General features: G+C 34.4%; 1 protein-coding gene and 1 long non-coding RNA gene across 2 annotated transcripts in view; both read right to left on the reverse strand.

The window, feature by feature from the left end:
* LOC121431763 (tetraspanin-5-like) overlaps nt 1-22,324 on the reverse strand; it is a 53,152-nt gene extending 30,828 nt beyond the window's left edge. The window contains exons 1-3 of the mRNA XM_041629463.1: nt 21,510-22,324; nt 14,275-14,325; nt 12,262-12,408 (exon numbers count right to left, since the gene is read on the reverse strand). Coding sequence (XP_041485397.1) covers nt 12,262-12,408; nt 14,275-14,325; nt 21,510-21,902 — 591 coding nt within the window. The 5' untranslated portion in view covers nt 21,903-22,324. The remainder of the gene's footprint in view (nt 1-12,261; nt 12,409-14,274; nt 14,326-21,509) is intronic.
* On the reverse strand, nt 2,146-4,171 carry LOC121431764. The gene is made up of 3 exons (XR_005972158.1): nt 3,853-4,171; nt 2,862-2,964; nt 2,146-2,351 (listed from the first exon to the last, which is right to left on the reverse strand). It is a non-coding gene; the product is annotated as an uncharacterized LOC121431764 (long non-coding RNA).
* Nucleotides 22,325-23,402: the final 1,078 nt, after the last annotated feature.

The following is a 23,402-nucleotide window of genomic DNA, read 5'->3' on the forward strand; positions in this document are numbered from 1 at the left end:
TATGCTTAAAAAATTCATTAAAGTATCATTTCCATACAATGTTAACAATGGAAATATATTTTTGACAAATTTTTAAATTCAATAATATATAGGACCATAATCGCTAGTGACAAACACATCGACATTCATAATTATTAAAATTAATTTAATATTGCACTGTGAAAGGTATAGGAAATGAACCATCAGGTACACATTGTCAGAATTTTGTCATTTTATACATTTCATAAAACTTGAATATACCGTTATGCAACAATATATTTATTTGTATATCATACCTTGCTAAACACAATCAGTATAATCCTAGTCTGGGAATGCCACATTTAGAAATACAGAATTGCTATCAAGTACCCAATTCTACATTCAAAACATTCCAATGACAAATTAATAAACTTTCAATTACAAGAATACTGGAATATAATCAATGCTAGTGGTGCAGGAAAGTTGTATTCTCTAATGTATATTTGTATTAACATACACATATACAAGTATAATGGCCTATTTCTTTTCCATCAAAATAGAAGTAACATAGTCAACATTACTTATTACATTCACTACTCTTTGGAATTTTTTAATGAAAAGAATGTCATAATTAAATCAGTCGACACAATTGCCTTGAGAGTTATTTCATGTTTTTACACACTGTCAAGGACTAAAAAGTCCAATAGTACAAAAAGCTTATCTTTACCGAAGGAAACATGCAAACCTTTGAATAAACAATTATAAACTATGATGGTCAAAGAAAGAAATATAATTTTAAATCAATAATTTAACGTCATATCAAACAGGATAATTTTTTAAACAAATTTATAATCAAAATCCCAAACGACAGCGACAAAAGCAAAAAAAAATGCAATGATAAAAAATACGAATGACTAAGTAGATTTGTATTTTTTCCATCATTCTCAAGTCATTGGCTAAATAACATTCATCAATACATTTTCCAATCAAACACTTGTTTTTTTTTAATTGCAAATTATTGTCAGAGTCCAAAACAGGAACATATATTAAAATACACCTTAGTTTCTTCCAAATCTGAAAACTTTACAAAAAATCGTCTTCATGGTTTTAGAAAATAACATCTTTGATCTAGTGGGATTAAAAAAAGAGTAAAATTCTTACTACAAATAGACAGAAAAACATGTGCTGCAGTGTATCTTTAACCTCAAGCTAAAAATAATCATGTATTACTTCTTTCCTGAATAACAATCATTAACAAAATCTAACAGTTGGATTTTCGTGAATAAAATTACGACACATCGACTGCATGAACCAGGTGTGTGAGCGATGACAAATAAAGACCTGAAAATTCTGTAAAGAGTTGGGGGATTAAATTGAATGAGCTCTCAAACTATTGTACAGAAAAGGGGGATATCAAGCTTAAAAAGCAAAAAAATAACTAAAATCAGCTTAAGAATTCTCACACCCCTGATAAACCAATAAAATATTACCTCATGGAAGAGGGGGGGGGGGGGGTGTCTGTATTAACACATTTGGCTTTTGAAAATGAATTCACAAAAACCTAATATGATTTTCACCCCTACATCCTTACTAGTAATATATCATGCAGCTATCGAGTTTCAAAATGCATGTCAGTCTAAATTGTATGATTGTTATTATTAAAGAATATGAAGTATTAACACAATACATTTAAGCACAATACAGCTAATAACATTCAGTTTTATTTTAAATGTAGAAATATGCAGTATTTCTGTTTTTTAGATAGCACCAAGCAAAATGAAAACATGCGAAACAAATGAATGAAAAAGGGTAATAATTCTGCATCCATATGTGTACGATGTGTATAAGCAATTTTAACATGTAAGTATAGCAGATAAGTGACTATTCTGAACTTTATATCTGACTGTATATATAAAATATTTTTAAAGGAGTTCATAATCATATCACTATAAGAGCAGAGACGTATAGTTCAAGCAGTATAGTTTCTTTATATAATACACTGCTCTAAAAATGAAGCCAGATTTGAAAGTCCTATCAAAATTAAAACTAAACTTATGTTGAAGTCAAAATCTCAAGAAAATTAGAATTGGTATCAGTTACCCAGCTGGAAAAGGAAAAAGTTAGATGAGAGCACTGAACTTGAAAGGCCACGAGGTAGAGCCAACTCCTTCACATTTTCAGAAGTGTAGACAGAGTTTCATCATTAGAATTGCAGTCAGAGTTCTCAGAAGATGTTTCTAGTTTGGTTACTTCAATAGTTCAAAACCAGGGCACACTATAAAAATCCAGTCACTACCAATTCCACTGTCATGTCACCAAATCAGATCATATCTGCGATGTTCAGGGAATCATCAATGACCCATCTGACAAGCGTGTCGGCCCCTGGATCTAACCTATGTGTGTGGAATGAAATAATGTACAAATTATCTGTTTGTTTTCAAAGTTTTTTGTCAATCCAATATCAAATTTGTAGAATAGATAGCAGACTCAATATTTTAAATTGCCCTTACCAAACATAAACCTCCCCAGTCAGTATGGTACTATACACTCTATTTACCACTGATAATTAAAGCAAATATTTCAATTAGATGTTTCCAATTTATAAGAAAGTTTCAGCTGAAAATATGATCACATGTCAAATTTGTAATGCTCTAGGGCAGTACACCAAGCATCTGTTAAAATGAGAATAATGTTCTTTTACAACTTAGAAATACATGTATATCTGCTAAATTATAACGTATTCCAAAATTAATATTTTCTGATTATAACTTTGAATCAAAGTAGTTTTATAGCTTGTTTACTAGATTTGCAATTGAAATTAATTTTGGTAGTGAGTGAAAATCAATGAATTGCTTATACTGACAGGATGTCATGTGAGTTTATAACACTATGAAAATTCTCACCTGGAATTGTATCTGACCATCAGCATTGTTAAATAGCAAGTGTACCAGTTCCAGGACTTCTCTCATTTGTTCTCTGAAACATCGCTTATTGTATATACTGCATCTGAAAAAAAAATGAAAATATCTTCATCATCATGATTATGATCAAATCCGAGGTGCAGTTATTTATGTAGATTCTTTCAGTTTCTGTAAAACGTTATAGAGATAAGGGCGAGGAAGTGGCCACCAAACAACAAAGTATAAAGCTCTATCTACATTAGATGTAGACTGAGTCTGGACTTGAGATGATTTATTTAAAACATAAATCCCCAGTAATCTTCAGTTTAACTAAGGACTCAACTTATTTGCCCACATAGGTTGGCCACTAACTTTACCAAATTAATTCATGATCTCAGCATTCATATTGTTATTTATAGACCCCCCCCTGGGGGGTATCTTTCCATTACATATTTTTTAAAGTATGTAATTACATGATGAGTTCACTATAGCAAAGCAGACAATAAAATCTATGTATTCATTTGTGATTTTTAATGGAAATTTATTGCAAATACTATTCATATGGCCTGGGAACTTGTGAAGACAAGTTAGAACTTTGTCTTAACGAGTACGAGTTAACACAATGGCAATGCATGTCAATTAGACTAGATCTAGGCCTAAACTAATGCTCCTATATAGGGCCTACGATTATTTCACCAAATCCTCAGCCTTCATTAAATCTATTTAGTCTTGATAAATGTTATAAAATATTCTAACCCTTATGGTTTGACTAAATTTACATTCAAGTTCGATTGAGTGACAAAAAAGTACACGCAATACTCCGTTCAATTTTCACTGACACGAAAATAAATATGTGGGGCAATGTATGTAGAGATTGGACGTTATTTTAAGGATTTTTGCTATCAGAGACGTTTAAAAAGGGTTGAAATCACTCGAAATTACTTTAAAGGCTGCATTACATTTATTTCATTTCCTACATTTACAAAAAACTCACCATTTCATGGTCTTCGGCTGTTCCAAACTGTAAATATTTGCCTTCCGTCACTTCGTGAAAAAACTCTTGAGTGCAAAGCGTATTCGTTTGTTTTCACGTATTGGCGGCTGCTTATCCGTCACTTCGTGAAAACAAGAAATCCTTTTACCCGGTATTTTCTTGAATGTCATGTCGTCATAGCAACGTAATTAGACATTATTGTGATCTGAAACTTTTTGAGGTTCAAGATATAAGTCATAGATGTCCAAAAATGCAAAAAACTCAAAATTGAAAAAAGTGAAAATTTTCCTCTTATCCGTCACTTCGTGAAAACAGGGACGAAATGTAGGCTATATCTTTCTTTCTCCATATCTGTTTTTGAAATATATCATGTTGGGAGAATGCATGATGAACAGAATGGTCATTTGAATGAATATATTTCAAAGAACAGAAGTAAACAATTCTTTGAGAATTTGTGAAATGTAATACATTCACCACAGAAATTGAAACCAATACCCTCGTCCTCCCACTTACACTATTATGATTAAAGCATTCTACAATCTGATGGAACATTTACATTTTCATAACAATACAATAACTCAAGGGCATTTCACTAGACAGCTTGGAAAGTGGAAATGTACATTAATTTAAACATTTTTGTAGTTTGCAATGGCTTCATTGAATGTATCTTGCATTTTAGAAATCTAAAGATTCTCAAAAATTGATTGCCAGCTGAAATAAAAAAGTATAAACATCATAATTTGTTGCTTTTTTAAATTTGTATGAATGCTATATAAAATCTGATATTCACCTTTTACAATTATGATTGGGTCCCCGAATGTTTGCATAAAATATATATTTTCCTATCACTTATCGTAAAACATGGAATGGGATGAAAATTTCAGGATGCATTTCATTGTGTAGTATACATTTACATGTTGCTTTATATTATATATTATACCTACATGTACATGTAGAGTTCAAGTACTGTAAATATGCCATGAATTGGGCCAACAACACAAATAATCAATTAGAAATTAGTGAATGAATGACAGCATCCCCTCTCTCATTTGCATATAACTGAGCTGTGTATATAACTGTTTTGTGAAAAATCAGCGAAACTTTATGTCATAGCTTTCTTGTTCTTCATCCAATTCTGATGAATTGTTTAGTGTATATGCATGTTGGATATTTTCTCTTTTAACGTTGGGGAATTGGGGTGGACTTGTTTTTTCAAAATTGAATTTATTATTGAAATGTTATTGTTAGAGAAATAGTCCCAATACAATACAATTTTCAAACAATTATAATACCTTTTATGAGCTTTAAATCTTCTAGGACAATACACTCAGTTGTTTTTAATGAGAGTACAGGTGAAAGTGAGACTGAAATTAAAACCTTAATTGAGTGGATGAGCAAGAAAGAAATCAAATGCCTAAAAACCACAACTGACATTAATATTCTAATACCACTTTCATACCAACAGCCAAAGTGGAGTTACTCTGGAGTCCAGAAGGAGTAACTCCACTCTGGAGGGCAGTATGACAATTCTAGGATTATTTCGATCCGGATTCAAAACGGAGTACTCAACCGACTTCGAGAAGAGGGTTACAAACAGAGTTAGTCCACACTGAAAGTTCCGTATTGCCTATCTCATGCGTAACTTCATTCCGTGTGGCACACATATGGCGTAAACTCGCTTGGAAACGACTGCGGATACACCACTGCTTAGCTTGCCAGTTTGAAAATGGGTGCAATGTCGGTCCGCAGTAAAAGCGTATCAACTCAATCCGGAGTTACTTCGGAGTCACTCCACTTTGCCTTTAGTATGAAAACACCCTTTATAATTGAAGAATAGTTAATACCATGTGATCCAAGGATGGATTATAAATCTCTTTGACACAGTTTGTACAATATTGGTGGGATTTTTTTTCAAACAATTTAGAACTCAACTTCGTATTGCTAAAATTGGAACTGAGTACAATGTTGGACAGTGTACTGGTCAGTTTTATATAGGGTCCATTTTGAAAGCCAGATCATGAGAGTGCCCCCCCCCCCGAACTGAAATGTAGAACATCATAACCCAAAGAAAGCGAGTAGGAACAACCACCATCTACATGTATTATTGTGATCCCCCTCAAGTTGACTTTGCAGACATTTTGAGATTTAAATAAAAGATAGCCCATGTACATGTAACCTCCTACATGTTAATAGTGCATCTCTATAATTTAAAATATAAATTTCTGCATTTTCTCCATATCTCCATAATATCAATATTTTTTCTGATTGAGATGGCACGGCAGTTCAAATAAAGTGAAAATTTTTGAAAATTTACACTGAGTAAACAACCCAAATATCTCCCCATGGGTAATTATGCATCAATGTCGTTTTTGTCATCTTATGTGATGAGATGAACATCAGTGCTGCATGACCTCACATTGAAGGGAAATTATTTCTTCGCTTTGTCCTTGGCTATGTTCATACAATGAACGCATGTACATTACATGTGTTTCATGTTCGCACTTTGAAATGCCTTTTCAAGAAAAGCACATGAACTCATTTCATTTTGGGCTCAAGATTGATTGATAATTATTTAAGTCTACAATGTACATTGTGCAATTCTTAATTTTCTTTTGGAAAGTCAGATTGGTCATGTGATGTTTTGTAGTTGGTTAACAAGTAATCCACTGCATGAATAGTGTTATGAAAGTATTACAAGTGATTGGCAGCCCTGCATTCAAGCAATATATTACGGCTTACTCCCCCTGCCCCCCACAAAAAAAATGAATAAATAAATAATAATAATTATTATTATTATTATGAATAAAATACAATAATAATAAAGTTCCACAACCAAGAACAAGACAATGAGAATAGAAAAATGGGTCAAATCATTTTTAAAATACTAAATCAAAAATTGGTTTTCATTAGGTCAAATTTTTCGCTCAAAGTGCATTTCGCTAGCTCACATTTTTTTATTTCTTATTTCTATTTTTTTCAATTTTGTCCCAACATTTTTATATGCAGCTCAGAATAAGGAAACTGCCAGCAAACAAGATTACAATACACATTATGAAATTATCTCTTCTTTTTATAATGTATTATATTTGAGCCACATACAAATATTTTCAATGTTACTTTAAAATGTTAAGAATTCAAAAACTAAAATCATTAAAATCAATTTATTTTCAATTCAATCATGGTTTATTTCGCATAAAAATACTGCATATCACCCAACCAATAGGCTGAAATTAACATGGAGTTGAATATTCCGATATGGCTAAAAGCAACATTTACAATTTACAATATATATCAGAATTTGTAGCTTGAACACAAGCATGACTGAGTAGATTTAATGCCTATCTAATCCGGTTTAATCCACATGACTCACACTATTTTCACAAATGCAGGCTTTCTACAAGTATGCTACATTCAGTTATTTCAGTACAATGTATCCAACTAGAACACGAGTCAACTTGGTTCACATTGGTTCAGAAAAGAGTTTTAGGGTGAATTTCAGTACTTAGGCAAAATATACAAGATCATCTTTGAAAAATATCATCCTAATTTTATCTGGGACTGGAATAGCTGTGGATAATTTGACCCCCTGGAAACGCCAGGCTTGTTGCCCCTTCCTGCTCCCCTTATCATATCTGACAGGGAATGATCTCCAGAGTGAGATGTTAATTCAATATTTGAACCAAAGTGACCCAATCACACTGCCTGTATACTGCAATATTTGGCAGGGATTTTTCTAATATATTTGCCTGTAAATTGTGGCAGTATGAACAGGTTTCCAGGTACATGTATTACACTACAGTCAAGGGAGGTGCTGCAAAATTTAACATGAGCTTGCACAAAATTGTTTTTAGTTCCCAACACAGTAGGCTGGGTTGGAACTCACAAGAATGGTATCAATAATAAACATGCAATCCTGTAAAAATGCCCACATGTACATGTACTGTACACTGTAAAAAATATTGGGTAAAATTTTTACCCCAATGAGGGTACATGTAATTATGTGTCCAACCGATTTGGGGCACTATTTTACCCAATGCGGGAGGCATATTGTCCTGTAAGGTTAAACAAGTGGAATGCCTCTGGCGGTCTCACCTGCATCACACAATTCAATATAGCAGCAGTGCTGACTTTGAAAACTACTATAGCTTGCAAAAGATGTTCTGTGATACTTGGTTACTCTTATTTCCACGTTTAATGAACTAGACCAATACACTTACAGAGATATGATGGTGATTCAACAAATACCCCCCAACATGGCCAAAGTTCATTGACCTCACATGACCTTTGACCTTGATCATGCGACTTGACACTTGCACAGGATGTTCAGTGATACATGTACTTGATTACTATTATGTCCAAGTTTGAATCAGATCCATAAACTTTCAAAGTTATGATGGTAATTCAACAGATACCCCCAATTCGGCCAAAGTTTATTGACCTTTGACCTTGGTCATGTGACCCCAAAATGCACACAGGATGTTCAGTGATACTTGATTACTCTTATGTCCAAGTTTTACATGTATGAACTAGACCAACATACTTTCAAAGTTATGATGGTAATTCAACAAATACCCCCAATTGGGGAAAGTTCTTGACCCTAAATGACCTTTGACCTTGATCATGTGATCTGAAACTTGCACAGGATGTTATTATCATTAATTACTTATTATTTGTACTGCACTTTTCCCATTAGGCCCAAAGCGCTTACAATGAATTAATTAAATGTTCAGTGATACTTGATTACTATTATGTCCAAGTTTCATCAATCAGATCTACAGGTATAAACTTTCAAAGTTTGGTAATTCAACAGATGCCCCCTATTCGGCCAAAGGTCATTGACCCTAAATGACCTTTGACCTTGGTCATGTGATGTGAAACTCATGCAGGATGTTCAGTGATAATTGATTAACCTTATGTCCAAGTTTCATGAACTAGGTCCATATATTTTCTAAGTTATGATGACCTTTATCTTTACTTATGTGTTCTTTACTTACGCCTGTGCGGCATGCTTTTTTGCACACCTTATAAACTGTAAATTTCATTGGCCACTGCAAGTTTTGCAAACAATTGCATCATTCGTGTTTGCAGGCTCTCACCTTTACCTTTAAATTCAATCAGCCAAGGTGCTTTCACTTTTATTTTTAGTTTTTCACATTTTTTTTTACACTGCTGTCTCTGATGAAAGGTCAGCATTTCCATAATGAAAGCAATTTCCCAAATTCTGGAACATCCAGGTTTTTTCTGGCTAATTTTCACCGAAATTCAGGATATTGGAGAGAGGTCACAGTATACTCTGACAGAAAATTAATTTGTTAAAGGGGTTTAAATTTCCTCTTGATATCACTTTGGCTTTAACAATGTTTTCCAAAAAAAAACATTTCACTTGATATACATCGACCCCCTCCCCCTTTAAAACAATAAAGATTTCATTAATGAAAACTGTCCATAGTGAACCTCCTAAAAATAAGCCATATATGTACCATTTTTTGTTTGATTGATTTAGTTATAATTTGAAAATAGGGTATACAGGTCTTTTTCTATAGTTCATGTCATGATAAACCAATTTCTTTTTCACGCTTTCATTATCAATTATTTCTCTTTTGTATCAATTAGAATTTATCCTTTATGTGTAGATTTTAGGTATAGAGGATGATAAAATTTGATGAGGGATAATTTGGAGAAAAAAAACTGAATAATTTCTCACTAATTCACATCAAATTGGAACAGCCCTGATTTGGAACACGGGCATATCACCGACTCACAAACAGGATATTGGTTATGCACGTGTACAATGTGCACGTTCCTTCATTTTCATCATCACTTTCTGCATTTAAAGGCCAGATTCACCCCAACCAAAAACTGATTTTAAATTTTAATCACAATTCCTAACTTTGTATAAGTGCAATAGGGACATGAGTAAATATGTTTGTACTATAAAAGAAAAAGTTATCTTTTTATAAACCAACATAGATTTCAGTACAGTACATGTACTTCAATTATTGGAATTTCAATATTCAATCATACTATTTAAAAGCACCATAATGGGCAAATATAAACGCTGATCGGTTTACACAGTATAATGTCAAGTGCCAGCCTGTATCAGTAGGTGCAAAGTACAGAGTATATTTGTTTTCTGTGTATTGTCAATATTGGCCTTCTTCAATCATCTGTGTCACTGTACATGTACTTCTGTGTCATTTCTGCTATGATAATGTAGTACTGTTTAGATTTTAAAGTTCAAATTATTTAAATAAAAAACAAACTTGCTATTGCAAAATCACACACGCTGACCACATTGGCATAATTGTCTAACTCAGAAACCTTGTTAGAGTGGGCGAAATCTAATAAACTATTAAAAAAATGAATGTCAAATTATCTGAAACTCTCCACCACGGCCTTTATTATTGGTATCATTACTATTAGTCTGTTATCATTATATCATTATATTATTGGTACATGTACATGTATGTGTTGTCTTGTAGTATTGTGAATAGTTTTTAGTGATTGTTTTTATTTGTTTGTTATTACGTTGACGGTTGATCCTGCTGTGCAATCAATAAAACACTTCATCTTTACCGTGGAGGCCCTAGAGTGAAACCTTGTGGTACTCTTATATTGTAATGACAGGAAAAGATATTACAACAAACTGTGTTTATAAACTTTCAATAGTTTATAATTTAAACATATCCATGTAAACCTACCCTGGATGCACTTGATTTATAATCATTATCAATCTGAAAATATCTCAAATTTATCAATGAGAACTTCCCCTTCCATTTCTGCTGAGGCAAACTCAATTAGCATTGTTTTTTTCTAGTCCAGCCATGTATAGTATATTATCTTTTTCTTTTTTTTCCATTGTTGTGCATTTTCTCTTGTAATCATCATAAGATTTTCTCTTTGTTTGTAAATGTGTACAAGTAAAGTCTGTGGTATTTGGGCTCAGTGTAGTGTATCCTTTCTAGATATTTTCCTGTCATATCCTTTGCCCGAGGAGTAGTGAAAGATCGGTTAAAAAGCCTGACAAAAATCTGGGTTGGGCTGCCGTAGCATTATAAATACTGTAGAGGGAAAGTGTCCTTTGTTTAAAAGTTGTTCACTTGCTTCTTTACAAGTACAATCAATAAAAACAAATCAATATCAATTTACTGCAGGGTTAAGGAGGGGTGATTTTCAAAAAAGTTTTGTTCTTCGTTTTTATTTGTTTTTTGTTTTTAAGGGGTATGATTACAAGTGCTGTTTATTCACAAAATGCACAATTGTTTCCCTGCACTGCAATGTTCAGTATAAAACCTCAGACGTACAACATAATATACATGTAGTAATGTAGGACTGAATATAAAAAGGTACCAGAATTAACAAGACAAAATGCACATACCCAAATGTCTGCACTTGAATGTATGAAGATCTAATCCATTTCAGGTCAAAACAAAAATATCAAGTAACATTACAAACACGGAAATGGGGTAGAAAGGGAAAGAGGTGGGTGGGGACGAGAAGGACTAAAATACATGTAACTCAAGAATAGGAAGACACTAACCATGCCATGCAAATCTTCAAATGAAAAACATTGATTTATTTTTAATATACTTGCATTTTGTAATATAATTTGTACAAATGTGTGTTCATACATGTACAATTTTTTTAACTCCAGGGGTAATTCCCACAAACAAAATTCTGTCTTTTTTGGCAAGGTTGTTAAGTTTTAGAATAAGTTGGCAAGAACTGCAGCTACATCCATTGGTCATATGTGACCATGTACAATATGTATTGATAATAATAATAATAATAGTAATAATAATAGTAATAATAATGATAATAATAACAATTGTCTTACTGTCAGGACGTGTGTCAGACAAACATCTGAGCCCTGTATAACAATTGAATGTGGGGCTGTTTTGTATGATTGATTGCATTGCTATTATTGTTATGAACCATCGTAATAATCAGCCCCATAATTAATCACTAAACTTTAAAGATACAGAGCTTAAGTGCCATAATCCTTCAAAACAACAAAAGCAATCATTTTATGAGATTTTCCTTGCAACTTTTGGCAGAGTAATTTGCACTAGCTTGGCAGAGTAATTTGCACTAGCCTGTTTAAATTTTCATTTTTTTTTTGTATTTTTTTTGTACAGAATTGAAAGGGCTTTGTTCCTTGTTGCCTAGCGACAATAGAAAGCTCTTTGCCTCTGTGGAGGCAATCACACTTAAGATTTTGTCGTGTCCGTGCAGGAATGCCCTCAGCATCACAATTCCGCGCACCCAATTGGTCCAGAAACGCCCTTGCACAATGCCTTCATGCGCACAACTAAGGGCGTTTCTGCACTCATACATTGCGCGAAAGTATGGTCCTATAAAAAGGGCAATCCTGCAACAACATGACGATTGATTCATGTTTGAACTTACCGTTTTTAGAAGGCAAATATTTTCTCTGAGTGCACCAATGCAACCAAACGTTGCCATGAAGAAGATGATGACACCAACAAGGGCAAACCATAATACAGGATCCAGGTACCATGATGTGACAAATGTGTCTACATTACCAAAGAATCCCTGTATTATAAAACAAAAAAAAGAACATATAAAAGGTTTATCTCCATGATCCACTATGATACAGGTGGTTCTAAGCACTTATAAACTATAAATTACCAAGAAAAATAAAAATGAAAAATAAAAAATGTAATCTTAATTCAAAATAAAAATAAAAATGTAATCTTGATTTTTTTATTAGAAATATATTTGGTAATAAGGTGGTGATTTTTTACATTATTGCTTTAATAGGAAGCATGAAGGCTTGTAAGGAAGCAACCAGAGGACCGACGGCTTAAGGTCCTCTCCGAGGGACCTGGTAATGACGAATAATGCCTTTACCATAGGGTACTAGCGCATCAAGTGGGAATCAAACCTGGGTCATCTGAATCCAAATCCCGTGCTCTACCGACGAGTTATCGCACCTCATCTACCTTCACTACTCACCCTCTCTCTTTACCCTCCTCCTCTCTTCTTTCTTCTTCTCTCCACTCTCCTCCTACTTCTCCCCATACTTTTCCTTCTTCTCCCCACTCTCCTCCTCCCCACACTTCTCCTTCTTCTCTCCACTATCCTCTTTCCTCTTCCCACGCTCCTCCTTCTCCCCACTCTCCTCCTTCCCAGTCTCCTCCTTCTCCCCACTCTCCTCCTTCCCAGTCTCCTCCTTCTCCCCACTCTCCTCCTCCCCACTCTCCTTCTCCCGATCTTCCTTCTCCCCACTCTCCTCCTTCTCCCCACTCTCCTCCTTCTCCCCACTCTCCTACTCCCCACTCTCCTCCTTCTCCCCACTCTCCTCCTTCTCCCCACTCTCCTTCTTCTCCCGATCCTCCTCCTTCTTCTCCCCACTCTCCTCCTCCTTCTCCCCACTCTCCTCCTTCTCCCCACTCTCCTCCTTCTCCCCACTCTCCTCCTTCTCCCCACTCTCTTCCTTCTTCTCCCCACTCTCCTCCTCCCCACTCTCCTTCTCCCCACTCTCCTCCTTCTCCCCACTCTCCTTCTTCTCCCGATCCTCCTCCTCCTTCTCCCCACTCTCCTCCTCCCCACTCTCCTCCTTCTCCCCACTCTCTTCCTTCTTCTCCCCACTCTCCTCCTTCTCCCCACTCTCCTCCTTCTCCCCACTCTCCTTCTTCTACCCATTCTACTCCTCCCCACTCTCCTCCTTCTCCCCTACTCATTTTGTTAACAAATTTTGAAATTTTATTTATCAAGATTATAAAATTACATGTATATGTAGACCATTTCCTAGTATGCTGTGCAAACCCTTTTATAGGGTCTGAATATGCAGCCTACATGTATGATGCCTTGTGTGCTGAAGGCCCTCTCGCTCACAGCAAGTTTTCAATGTGCTGGTCTCTTTGTGTGGAGAACCCCTTTCTTGCTGATCAAAGTTTCAATCAGGGTCTGGTCTGCAGACCGACTTTTTCCTGGTTCTGAGGTTTTTGAAAGAAAAATTAACACCATCTCTTGCCATTCTGGTACACTGATAAAGTGTTCCTCTATATTTTCGCCAACATTGCCAAAGTTACTCTAGCTTCCAGCATATTTTGTACGCTGCCACATGCATTTCACCATTTCACCATTAAGTTCTACATTCATTTTCAATACATACATGTACATCATGTATTTTCACCATGAAAAAAAAATTGTTTGCACAACATGTTTCTGATCCATATTATCATCAAACAGGACAACTGTTCTAATCTACATGTATATGTGTACATGTAGGTACATTGTACATGTACATGTAATGGCTCCAATTATTCATTATAGGCCTAAATTGATTTTCAAAAATATATTACCTACACTGTGTGTACATGCATAATCATTGACATGTAATGTTACTTTTATTTTAACATTATTTAAATAATATTTCAAGCTAAAAGAACCTACCTTATCTAGCCATGCCCATACTCCGATTGCTATAAGCCCAACACCAGCAAGCTGTAGAGGAGAAAAACACGAAGAATTTCAATTTGAGAGAGCTGTAATGTACACATGAGCTTTAAACAAAAATACATAAATTTCTCAAAGTACATGTAACTATACATTTATATATTAAACATTGTTATATTGTTATAAAATGATAACCATCCCGAAAATGATGACCAAAGCCAATGAAAATATCAATAACAATAAAACAACAAATTTAATAAATAAAATCAGAATAAAATATAGGAAAAATAAAGAGCAAGGGGGAGGGGGAGAAAAAGAAAAATAACTGAATTCACATAAAATGGGGTGTCTGAAGTCATGATAAAGTACATGTATTATTTAAAAGCAAAGGATAATTGTTTTAAACAATACATAATTTTATGACATATTCTTAACTTATACAGTGTACATCAGTATATGTACACTAAAGAACCCTGACAAAAATAATTTCATATTTCACCCTTTTCCCTTTCATTTTTCTTTTGAGCGTGTGTGTGTTTCTCCCCCCCCCCCCTTGGTCAGGCAACTTTCAGGGGGCAATGGACCACCTCCCCGCTTCTGTATGCCAATGTGTACATGTACATGCATACATGTAGGTCCTACAAAAGAAAGAGATTTGTCATGTGTACTCTGCAAATTCTGAAAGTTCATTTCAGACCAGTTTGTAAACTGAAACATTGAATGAAAGGGCATTAGTCATCGTCATCACCACAATAGACTCTATACAGATTGGTTATATGAGACATACAGCTTCCCTGTGTGTGTGATAAATGAGCATAATCAAACAATGCAGGGCGTGTACTGACTGTGTCTGGGAAGTTGAGGAGGTTGGTAAACAATCTCAATTTCAAAGTATATTTTTACTCTAGGTCCACATTCACATGGATGTACTTGTATGTTGCTGTGTGTAAACAAATATTAAAACTGAATAACAGAACATACTGTACATTTACATGTAGGTTCTACATTTGGACAAACTATACATTTCATGGGATAATACATTGTATCCATGGAGATGCATGTACATAAGTATGTACATGTACATATTTCCATGATGTACATTACATGTACATCTCTTAGAAGATTCCAAGAGTTGCCATGTAAAGCCGAGGAAATAATATGAAGCGCTTAGAAACATACTGTAGGTATTAAATTGCTATATACAGTAAATGCTTCATATTATTATATTCTTGTTAATGTTTTCATTTAGGGCTACACTGTCGACCAGACTCGACCTTACCTACTGTATACATGTACATGAATGTGTCCTGAACACGTTAATTTGAGTTGGCTCCCACACTCCTCAACCCACGATTGTTACTGTACATACAGCATGTCCATTACAGTGTACAGTGTCAGTGTAGGCGGATATAACTGAAGAAAAAAAATGCATATCCTGACACAGCCCATTAACCCCAAGGTTTGAGCCATTCCTGGAAGGTGATGAGGGATATTCATCAAAACAGGATTTCAATCATATCATTCAGAGGAAAAACACATCCCACAACATAACCCAGATCAGTTTCATAATGGACGAGTAGTGCTTCCAGCATTTTGCATTTAAAGCACAGTACAATACTTGTATGAGCCTATAATACATGTACATGTACGTAGATGTACAATGTACAGAAATTAATTATCCACCCCTTGTGCATATAGTAGTACTGTATGTATGTCGCCTGCATATGTATATTTTCATGAGAATGAAAGGCATTTGTGTTTATAACACATACATGTACACATGTATGTGTACACTGTAGGATGTACAATCATCAATTCAATTTCCATGCCAACCGCACAGTAGGCTACATTATTCATTTCAAATAAAAATGTTTTTTTCGAACAAGGAAATTGACGATAAATTATTGGTAATTGGCGCTGATTTAAAATCAGTTTCCACTGATATGGAAATTTAGAGAGTCTACTGATATTTAATCATTTCATGTCCAAAACAACCACATGCCCGATCGCATCGGGCAATTGACTTTGAGAAGTGCTTTCCTGCACGTCATTTTCACTTGCCACGGGCAAGTCGATTTGTCGTGCCCTGATACATGTACACGTATGACTACATAACATTCATGGTGAATTGATAGTGTACAATGTACTGTCTGATAGATTTGTTGTGTTAGTCTCCATCTGTTGCCGCTAATTATTCCATTCGTCTTTAAAGGTAAATCCTAGTTTTGGTAACGATATCAAAATGAGTTCGTACAGAATCCAATGAAATGACCACTAAAGTGTCTGTTTGTATAAATAAAACGCATGTGCCAAAGGATTCTGGAAGAAATTGTGTAATTGCTGAGAAATCAGCAAATAAGCACGGGATTCGGGTAGGGCGTCGGGCCCGACGCCCTGAGCAATAATTATACATTGTCCCACGTGCGCTTATCTGTGTTGGGGATTTTCGGTGTGAACATTTTTCAGCGTAGATTTCAAGATTTCACAAAGTCCAGTTAATGTAACTGTACCAGATCTAGATCCTCGATGATATACTTGCAATTAAGCCTTGTTTTACAGACTTTCTCATGAAATCAGTGTTAACTGCAACTACTGGAATTTCTCTTTAATATGAATGATAATTCTCTTGCACATACATGTACTGTACTGTAAAGCCATATGATGTTGCACATTGTACATGACTGTACTGTAGTATGGTACATGTACATGTAGTACATGTATATTGTACATTCATGACAGTAACTAGTGTTTTTGATTATGATAACAAAATGCAGAAATTAAAAATGAATGCTCAAATTATTCTATCAAATATAACGAATACTGAACGGTACATGTACCATGTATTGTACTTTCTATACTGCATGTACATGTATTGTGAGGCCATTAGAGACAGATTCGTTATTGTACCAGTACTTCGGCCTTTATCAGAGAATGAATCAACCATGTCAATAATATTGGACCTTATGGCATGACACTTTTGTCTAGAACTACATGTACATGTACATGTAAGTCATTGTACATGAATAGAATATTGATTACCATGAACAAACAATAAATCACCTTCTCCTTATACAGCTGTTACCAACATTTCCAACTATGCATATTAATTACATGTAGATGTACATGAACATGTCCAGTGCATGTACAGTATGGTGTAGGCATGGGAATGTTTATTTTCCTTCTTCCATATTCACTCTAAAAAAAACCTTGAATGCAATGAATAGTGTATCTTTCACTTTACTTCTGACTAACTTACTTCTGACACCCTGCTTTCTCAGCCCAATATCAAATTGTTATCATTATTGGTCCTGTACTACTAATTTTTGCTATTAATAGAATCAATTACTTAAAATGATTAATCAAAACAAAATTTCTGACTTTTTACATCAAGTCCAACAATGTACATATAATGCTCTCCACCAATATGAATAATGCATGATTTTCAAATAACTTTCTGATGCCACAAGTACTGTACGTGTGCAACTCCACTAAAAACATGTAAATTTTTCACAGTTCATGATGACTGAAACTGAAAGCAATTGTTCCCATGAGTGTTGAGAAATAAAATCAATTACTTAAAATGATTAATCAAAACAAAATTTCTGACTTTTTACATCAAGTCCAACAATGTACATTATAATATGGAATTCAAAACATGTGACAGGGAATGCTTGCTTGACAAATAATGAGAAAGTTATGAGCATTTGAATATTGCGATCACTAATGCTATGGAGATAGCAAATTGGCAATGCGACAAAGATGTGTGATGTCACTTGTGAACAACTCTCCCCATTACTTCAGTATATATTTCACTAGAATTGCCTCTTTTATCACATCTATCCATAAATCATGTGTTCTGTCTACATGAGGGAATGTAATACATATTTTTTGAGAATACATCATGGATAAAGAGTTTGTATCATCATAAGAAAAAGCAAAAAGAGACATTTTGAGGGTATTTTATAGTCCACCAAAGGGAAAGTTGTTCATCAGTGACATCACACATCCTTGTCGCATTGCCAATGTGAGGATCTCCATAGCATTAGTGATTGCAATATTTAAATGCTCATAACTTTCTCACTATTTGTCCGATTTTTCTCAAACTTTCTTTATTCTTATTCTTTGATTTTTCTGTTTCTACACAAGCCTATTTGTTCCAGAGGTTTCATTCACCTTTAAAGTGGAAAAAACAGGATGAAAAGACAAGTGGAAAGCCTGTTTTATCATTTTCTTTTTCTTTCTTTTTTTTTTAAAGAGAATATTTCATAACAGGAAGGCAATGGAATATTACTGTTTTGAAAGGATGCTCAATTATTTCCTAATACACAGTTCCTGTTTGAATGATAACAATACTTGTCAGTTTATTCTGGAATTCCTGTAATAACAATAAACATTACGATATAAAAAACTTAAAAAATAGTTAACAATTTACTGTACACATTTGGTTTTGGTATTTTGCTGCTCACAAATGCATAAAAAATTCTAATAAAGGCTAGAATTAAACAGGTGGGGGTCGCAGAACTACGTGTACATGTATGACATAAAATATAGTGATAGCCATATATGCTTTGGTCTGGGATGATAATGTAATTGTCTACAGTTCACCACATTAATTGCTTTCAAATAAAAGCTGATTTCTTGATCAGTAATTAATCCTATTTAAAAAGCTGCATTTACATGTGAGTACAGTATGTTGTTTAGTGTTTTTATTAAACCAACATTGAAGTTTAACCTGTACTTTTACATGCAGAAACACAATACAGCCCAATAATCAACGAAGATCTTCACCCTTAAAATGAACAAATTCAACTGAATGGAAATATGTGAGAAATAATTCATCTCCCAAACTGCAAAGCTTGGCTTGAAATGATTCTGAATCACTACAGTGTAATCAATGTTGTTTTTCAAATTTAAACAGCAACATGAATCATGATTGACACGATCTGCGATGCGCTGTTCAGTGTTGAAAATATAAAGCTGATTATTTGTTGTCTTTAAATTTGGGAGTTTGATGATAGTGACTGATGGTAATCTATACATGAACATTAAAACCAAACAGCATTTTTGTTAAAGAAAAAATAAATGGAGCAGATATTAAAGTGAAATTTGAATAAATTCAGACTAACATGCCCACTGGCACTTTCATAGCCCTCGCCTGCATTATGCAATCATAAGAGTTGACTTTGCAACAATGAAAAAAATCAAAATTTTTCTCATTTTCATTGCCCCCTTGATGTACAGTGCGTCCCAGAAAAAACAAAAACCGAGATTGTGTATATTTTCTGCTTTACTTCTTCTAATTGAAGCCCATCTTAACATTCATAATGCCTTCATGACTAAGTTTAAGAGAACAATGGAAAGTGGTGTTACCAAATATGCACGAGTAAATTGAGATCTTTAGTTAGTTTTTCTGGTTTTAATGCTGTCTATTCAGAAGAAAAGTTCATAATTTTATAATATCAATCTTTTCTTCTTTTTCTTCTTTCATATGAGACATTATGTGATGATAACAAGCTCCTCCAACTGACAATGTTGTTGATTTTATATTTTTCATGGAAAATCAAAGCATATTCCCCTTTTCTCTTTCTTCCTTTTTTCTCCTTTTTTCTTTCTTCCTTCACTTTATCTTTTCACTTTTTTTCTTTCTTTCTTTTTCTTTCTTTCTTTCTTTCTTCCTTTCTATTCTAACTTTTTTCTTTTTTTTATTCTTCTGTCTTTCATTCTTTTTACTGGTATATTTCTTGTTTATTCATTTCCCCTTCTTTGCTTTTTATTTTCCCTTTTCATTCTGTTTTTCTTTCTTTCATTATTTCTTTAGTCTTTTGGTGTTTTCTTTCTCCTTTTCTCTCTTCTTTCTTTCTTTCTTTCTTTCTTCCTTTTTCCCCATTTTCTTTCTTCCTTCACTTTTATATCCTTTTATTTTTTTTCATTTCTTCCTTCTTTTTTTTCTAGATCTAGTTTAAACACTTCTACATGTAGTTCAATGGTTAAACTGCCAATATTGACACTAAAGTGCATTTTGATTGTTAATATCTAGATCTTCTTCATAAAATACCAAGGTTAGATTGCATAATTTCTTAAAGGGATGGTCCAGGCTGAAAATATTTATATCTTAATAAATAGAGTAAAATTCAGAGCAAAATTATCAAAATTGGATAACAAATAACAAAGTTATTGAATTTTAAAGATTGCATTATTTTGGTGCAACAGTTCTGTAGGCATGTCTTTATGAATACATGTATTCATTAGGTTGGCTGATGATACTAGTCACATCCCTACTTTTTTTTTGTATTTTATTATATGAAATTATGTTTATTCAAAAATTTTCTACCAAGAACTAAAATAATGAGATTGACAACCGATTAAGTAGAGTACGGTATGGTAGTGGATCGTATTACCGAACACTTTTCATGAATTTGATCATATCAAACACATTATTCCAATAAAATTCACCAAACTTTCACCATAAATACACAAATACCTACAAAATATAAATATGCAGAAATTTTGCCGAAATTGTTTTTCCTTTTTACGACATCAGCTTCCAATCGGACCCCTCTTCGCAAGTGAAATATTTTGGTCACTTGAAAAGGTATCGTATTACCGAACGTGTGTTTTCTATGGGAAAAGTTGGGAAAACAACAAAGTCACTGATGAGCTATTTTGACCATTTTTTATTGTTTTGAGTATAAAGACTTCAAAATTGTGTTTTCATCATTTTTCTATTTAAGTTCCCTTTGGAAGGAAGTTGCAAAGGTTTGAGCGTATTTGATTATTTTCTGACGCATCTGATGCGCGCGTTCGGTAATACAAGGCCGGTCGGTAATACAATCACTCACTATACATTAGTTATTTATTGTCACAACTTATTTCATTATAATGGAGACACATCATTCTGTATATAAGTAGAGTCTACATGTATGAAAAAAATGAAACATTTGTTTTCATGTTTTTGTAATAACATACATATAAGAAAAAGGATGAGGAGATGTGATATCATCAGCCCACCTAATGAATATTCATGATAATGTGCATACAGACCCTGGCCTGTTTTCACAAAATATTGATGATAAAATGCTGAAATTTTCAGCATTTTGCTCTGTGAATTTTACTCTGAAACTCTACATGTATTTATTTAGATATAAATATTTTCAGCCTGGACCATCCCTCAAACTTCAAGTCAAAGACAAAGTTTTACTTGGAATATTAGGCTAAGAAAGAAAAATACTCACCCAAAATATAAAATTTGCGAAGAACAGTGAATATTTTGTGCACAGACTAATTTCCGATGGTGCACTGGGTTGTCGTTGCATTTTCGGCCTGGCCTGCTGTTGCTGCTGCTGTTGTTGAAGAAGTTGTTGTTGTTGCTGCTGTTGCTTTTTCTTCTTTTGCATCCTACTTCTGTTTGGTTGTGGCTGTGGAACTCCAGAGTTTCTCTGAGGCTGAGTGGAAGGCTGCGGTGAAATCGGTGGAGCAGTTGCGGCTGCCTGAGGAGGAGGAGCACTGTACGCGTTCGGGTAGTCAGCGGCGTACCCTCCACCGCCGGGTCCCGGTGAATAATAAGCCTGAGCTGAAGGTGGCGGATTTGTGCTGTAAGGCGGTGGGTTTCCGTAATATTCACCCATGATGAAGAGATAAAAATACACAGAATCCGAAAATGTTAATTGATAAAATCAGATTTGCCCTTCTAATCACCAGGAAACGATCGTATTTCCCCTAAAAATTCTCTCGAGATACGGCGCTGGATTAGCCGTCGAAACGTAGAATTATTCTGGAATCAACATTGTATTGTCAAAATGTCAGTCAGTGCCGAAGTCGGTGCGCTGGAGCTTATCTTTGACAAAAATATCCGTAGAAAGTGTATTCCTGTGTCACAGATTTTCAGAGATCTCAACAGAAAACATCAATGATGTCAGGATTTAACGTAAACCTGTATATTTTATGACTGAAAATGAGTCACTGACAGCATTTGGTTGAGCTCAGCAGCAGCATACACAATTGACGCATATAGTGGATGTGCTAGATATCGTACCGTACCCCCGCGCTGCACAGATCAAGTGTACTTCGCATGCCAAAGCTTGATGGGAGATACCGGTATCGGTACATGTATTGGCGAGGAACTCGATTTTGTTAGCCTAAAACTATTTTTCTTTGCACTGACCATAAAGCGAAAAGTTATTATTGTCATCTGATATTATCTGGCATGATGAATTTTAGAAAGACACATATTACATACATAAAATGTTATACTTTAATTAGATCGATGATAAGATAATAGATTAGAGCCAGTAATTTGTTAGTGTAAAAAAGTAAACCAAAAAATAAAGAGAGGAGATGCAACATAATGAACAGTAGTTTATTCAGTATGTATGTTATACTTTTTCCCTTAATTAATATCTAGACTGATTATGAAGATAATAGATTAGAGCCAGTAATTTGTTAGTGTAAATAAAAGTAAAGAACAAAAAATTAAAGAGAGAAGGAGATGCAACATAGTGAAAAGTAGTTTATTCAGTATGAATACTTTTTTCCCTTAATTAAACTCTAGATTGATGATTAAGATAATAGATTAGAGCCAGTAATGTGTTAGTGTAAAAAAGTAAAGAACAACATGCAACCTAATGAAAAGTAGTTTATTCAGTATGTATGTTAAACCTCTTTCCCTTAATTAAAACTCTTCCTTGAATTGAATTGAAAAAAACCTGTTTCTTATATAAACTTAACCTGAAATTCCAAAATAAGTGAAGCAAGAAAAAAAGCGTGGCAGATGGCACATCTCCATACACGAACTCTCTCAAGGGCCTCCTATCAACAGCCCCCCCCCCCCCCCGACACATGCACGCACCCCCTTACTCAACTGGTGCCCCCCCCCCCTTCACTACTTGTCATTAGGATCAAGCTGGTCTTTCAGAATTGACACTAACTTGTGCCGATCATTCCAACTTAAGCAGACTAATGTAGGCCTATTATTGATGCCTATATGCCCCAACCCGCAATTATGTCTCTCACGACTATGTTTATGTAACCCAATTTTAGTTTTTTTCGCTGTAATTCGTTTTACTTCTCTTGAAGTTTGAATATTTTGCTAGCTGTATAATGGTCTTCGCGCGCGGGGGGAAGGGGGG

Source organism: Lytechinus variegatus, chromosome 18, assembly GCF_018143015.1.
Source record: "Lytechinus variegatus isolate NC3 chromosome 18, Lvar_3.0, whole genome shotgun sequence".
Lineage (NCBI taxonomy): Eukaryota > Metazoa > Echinodermata > Echinoidea > Temnopleuroida > Toxopneustidae > Lytechinus > Lytechinus variegatus.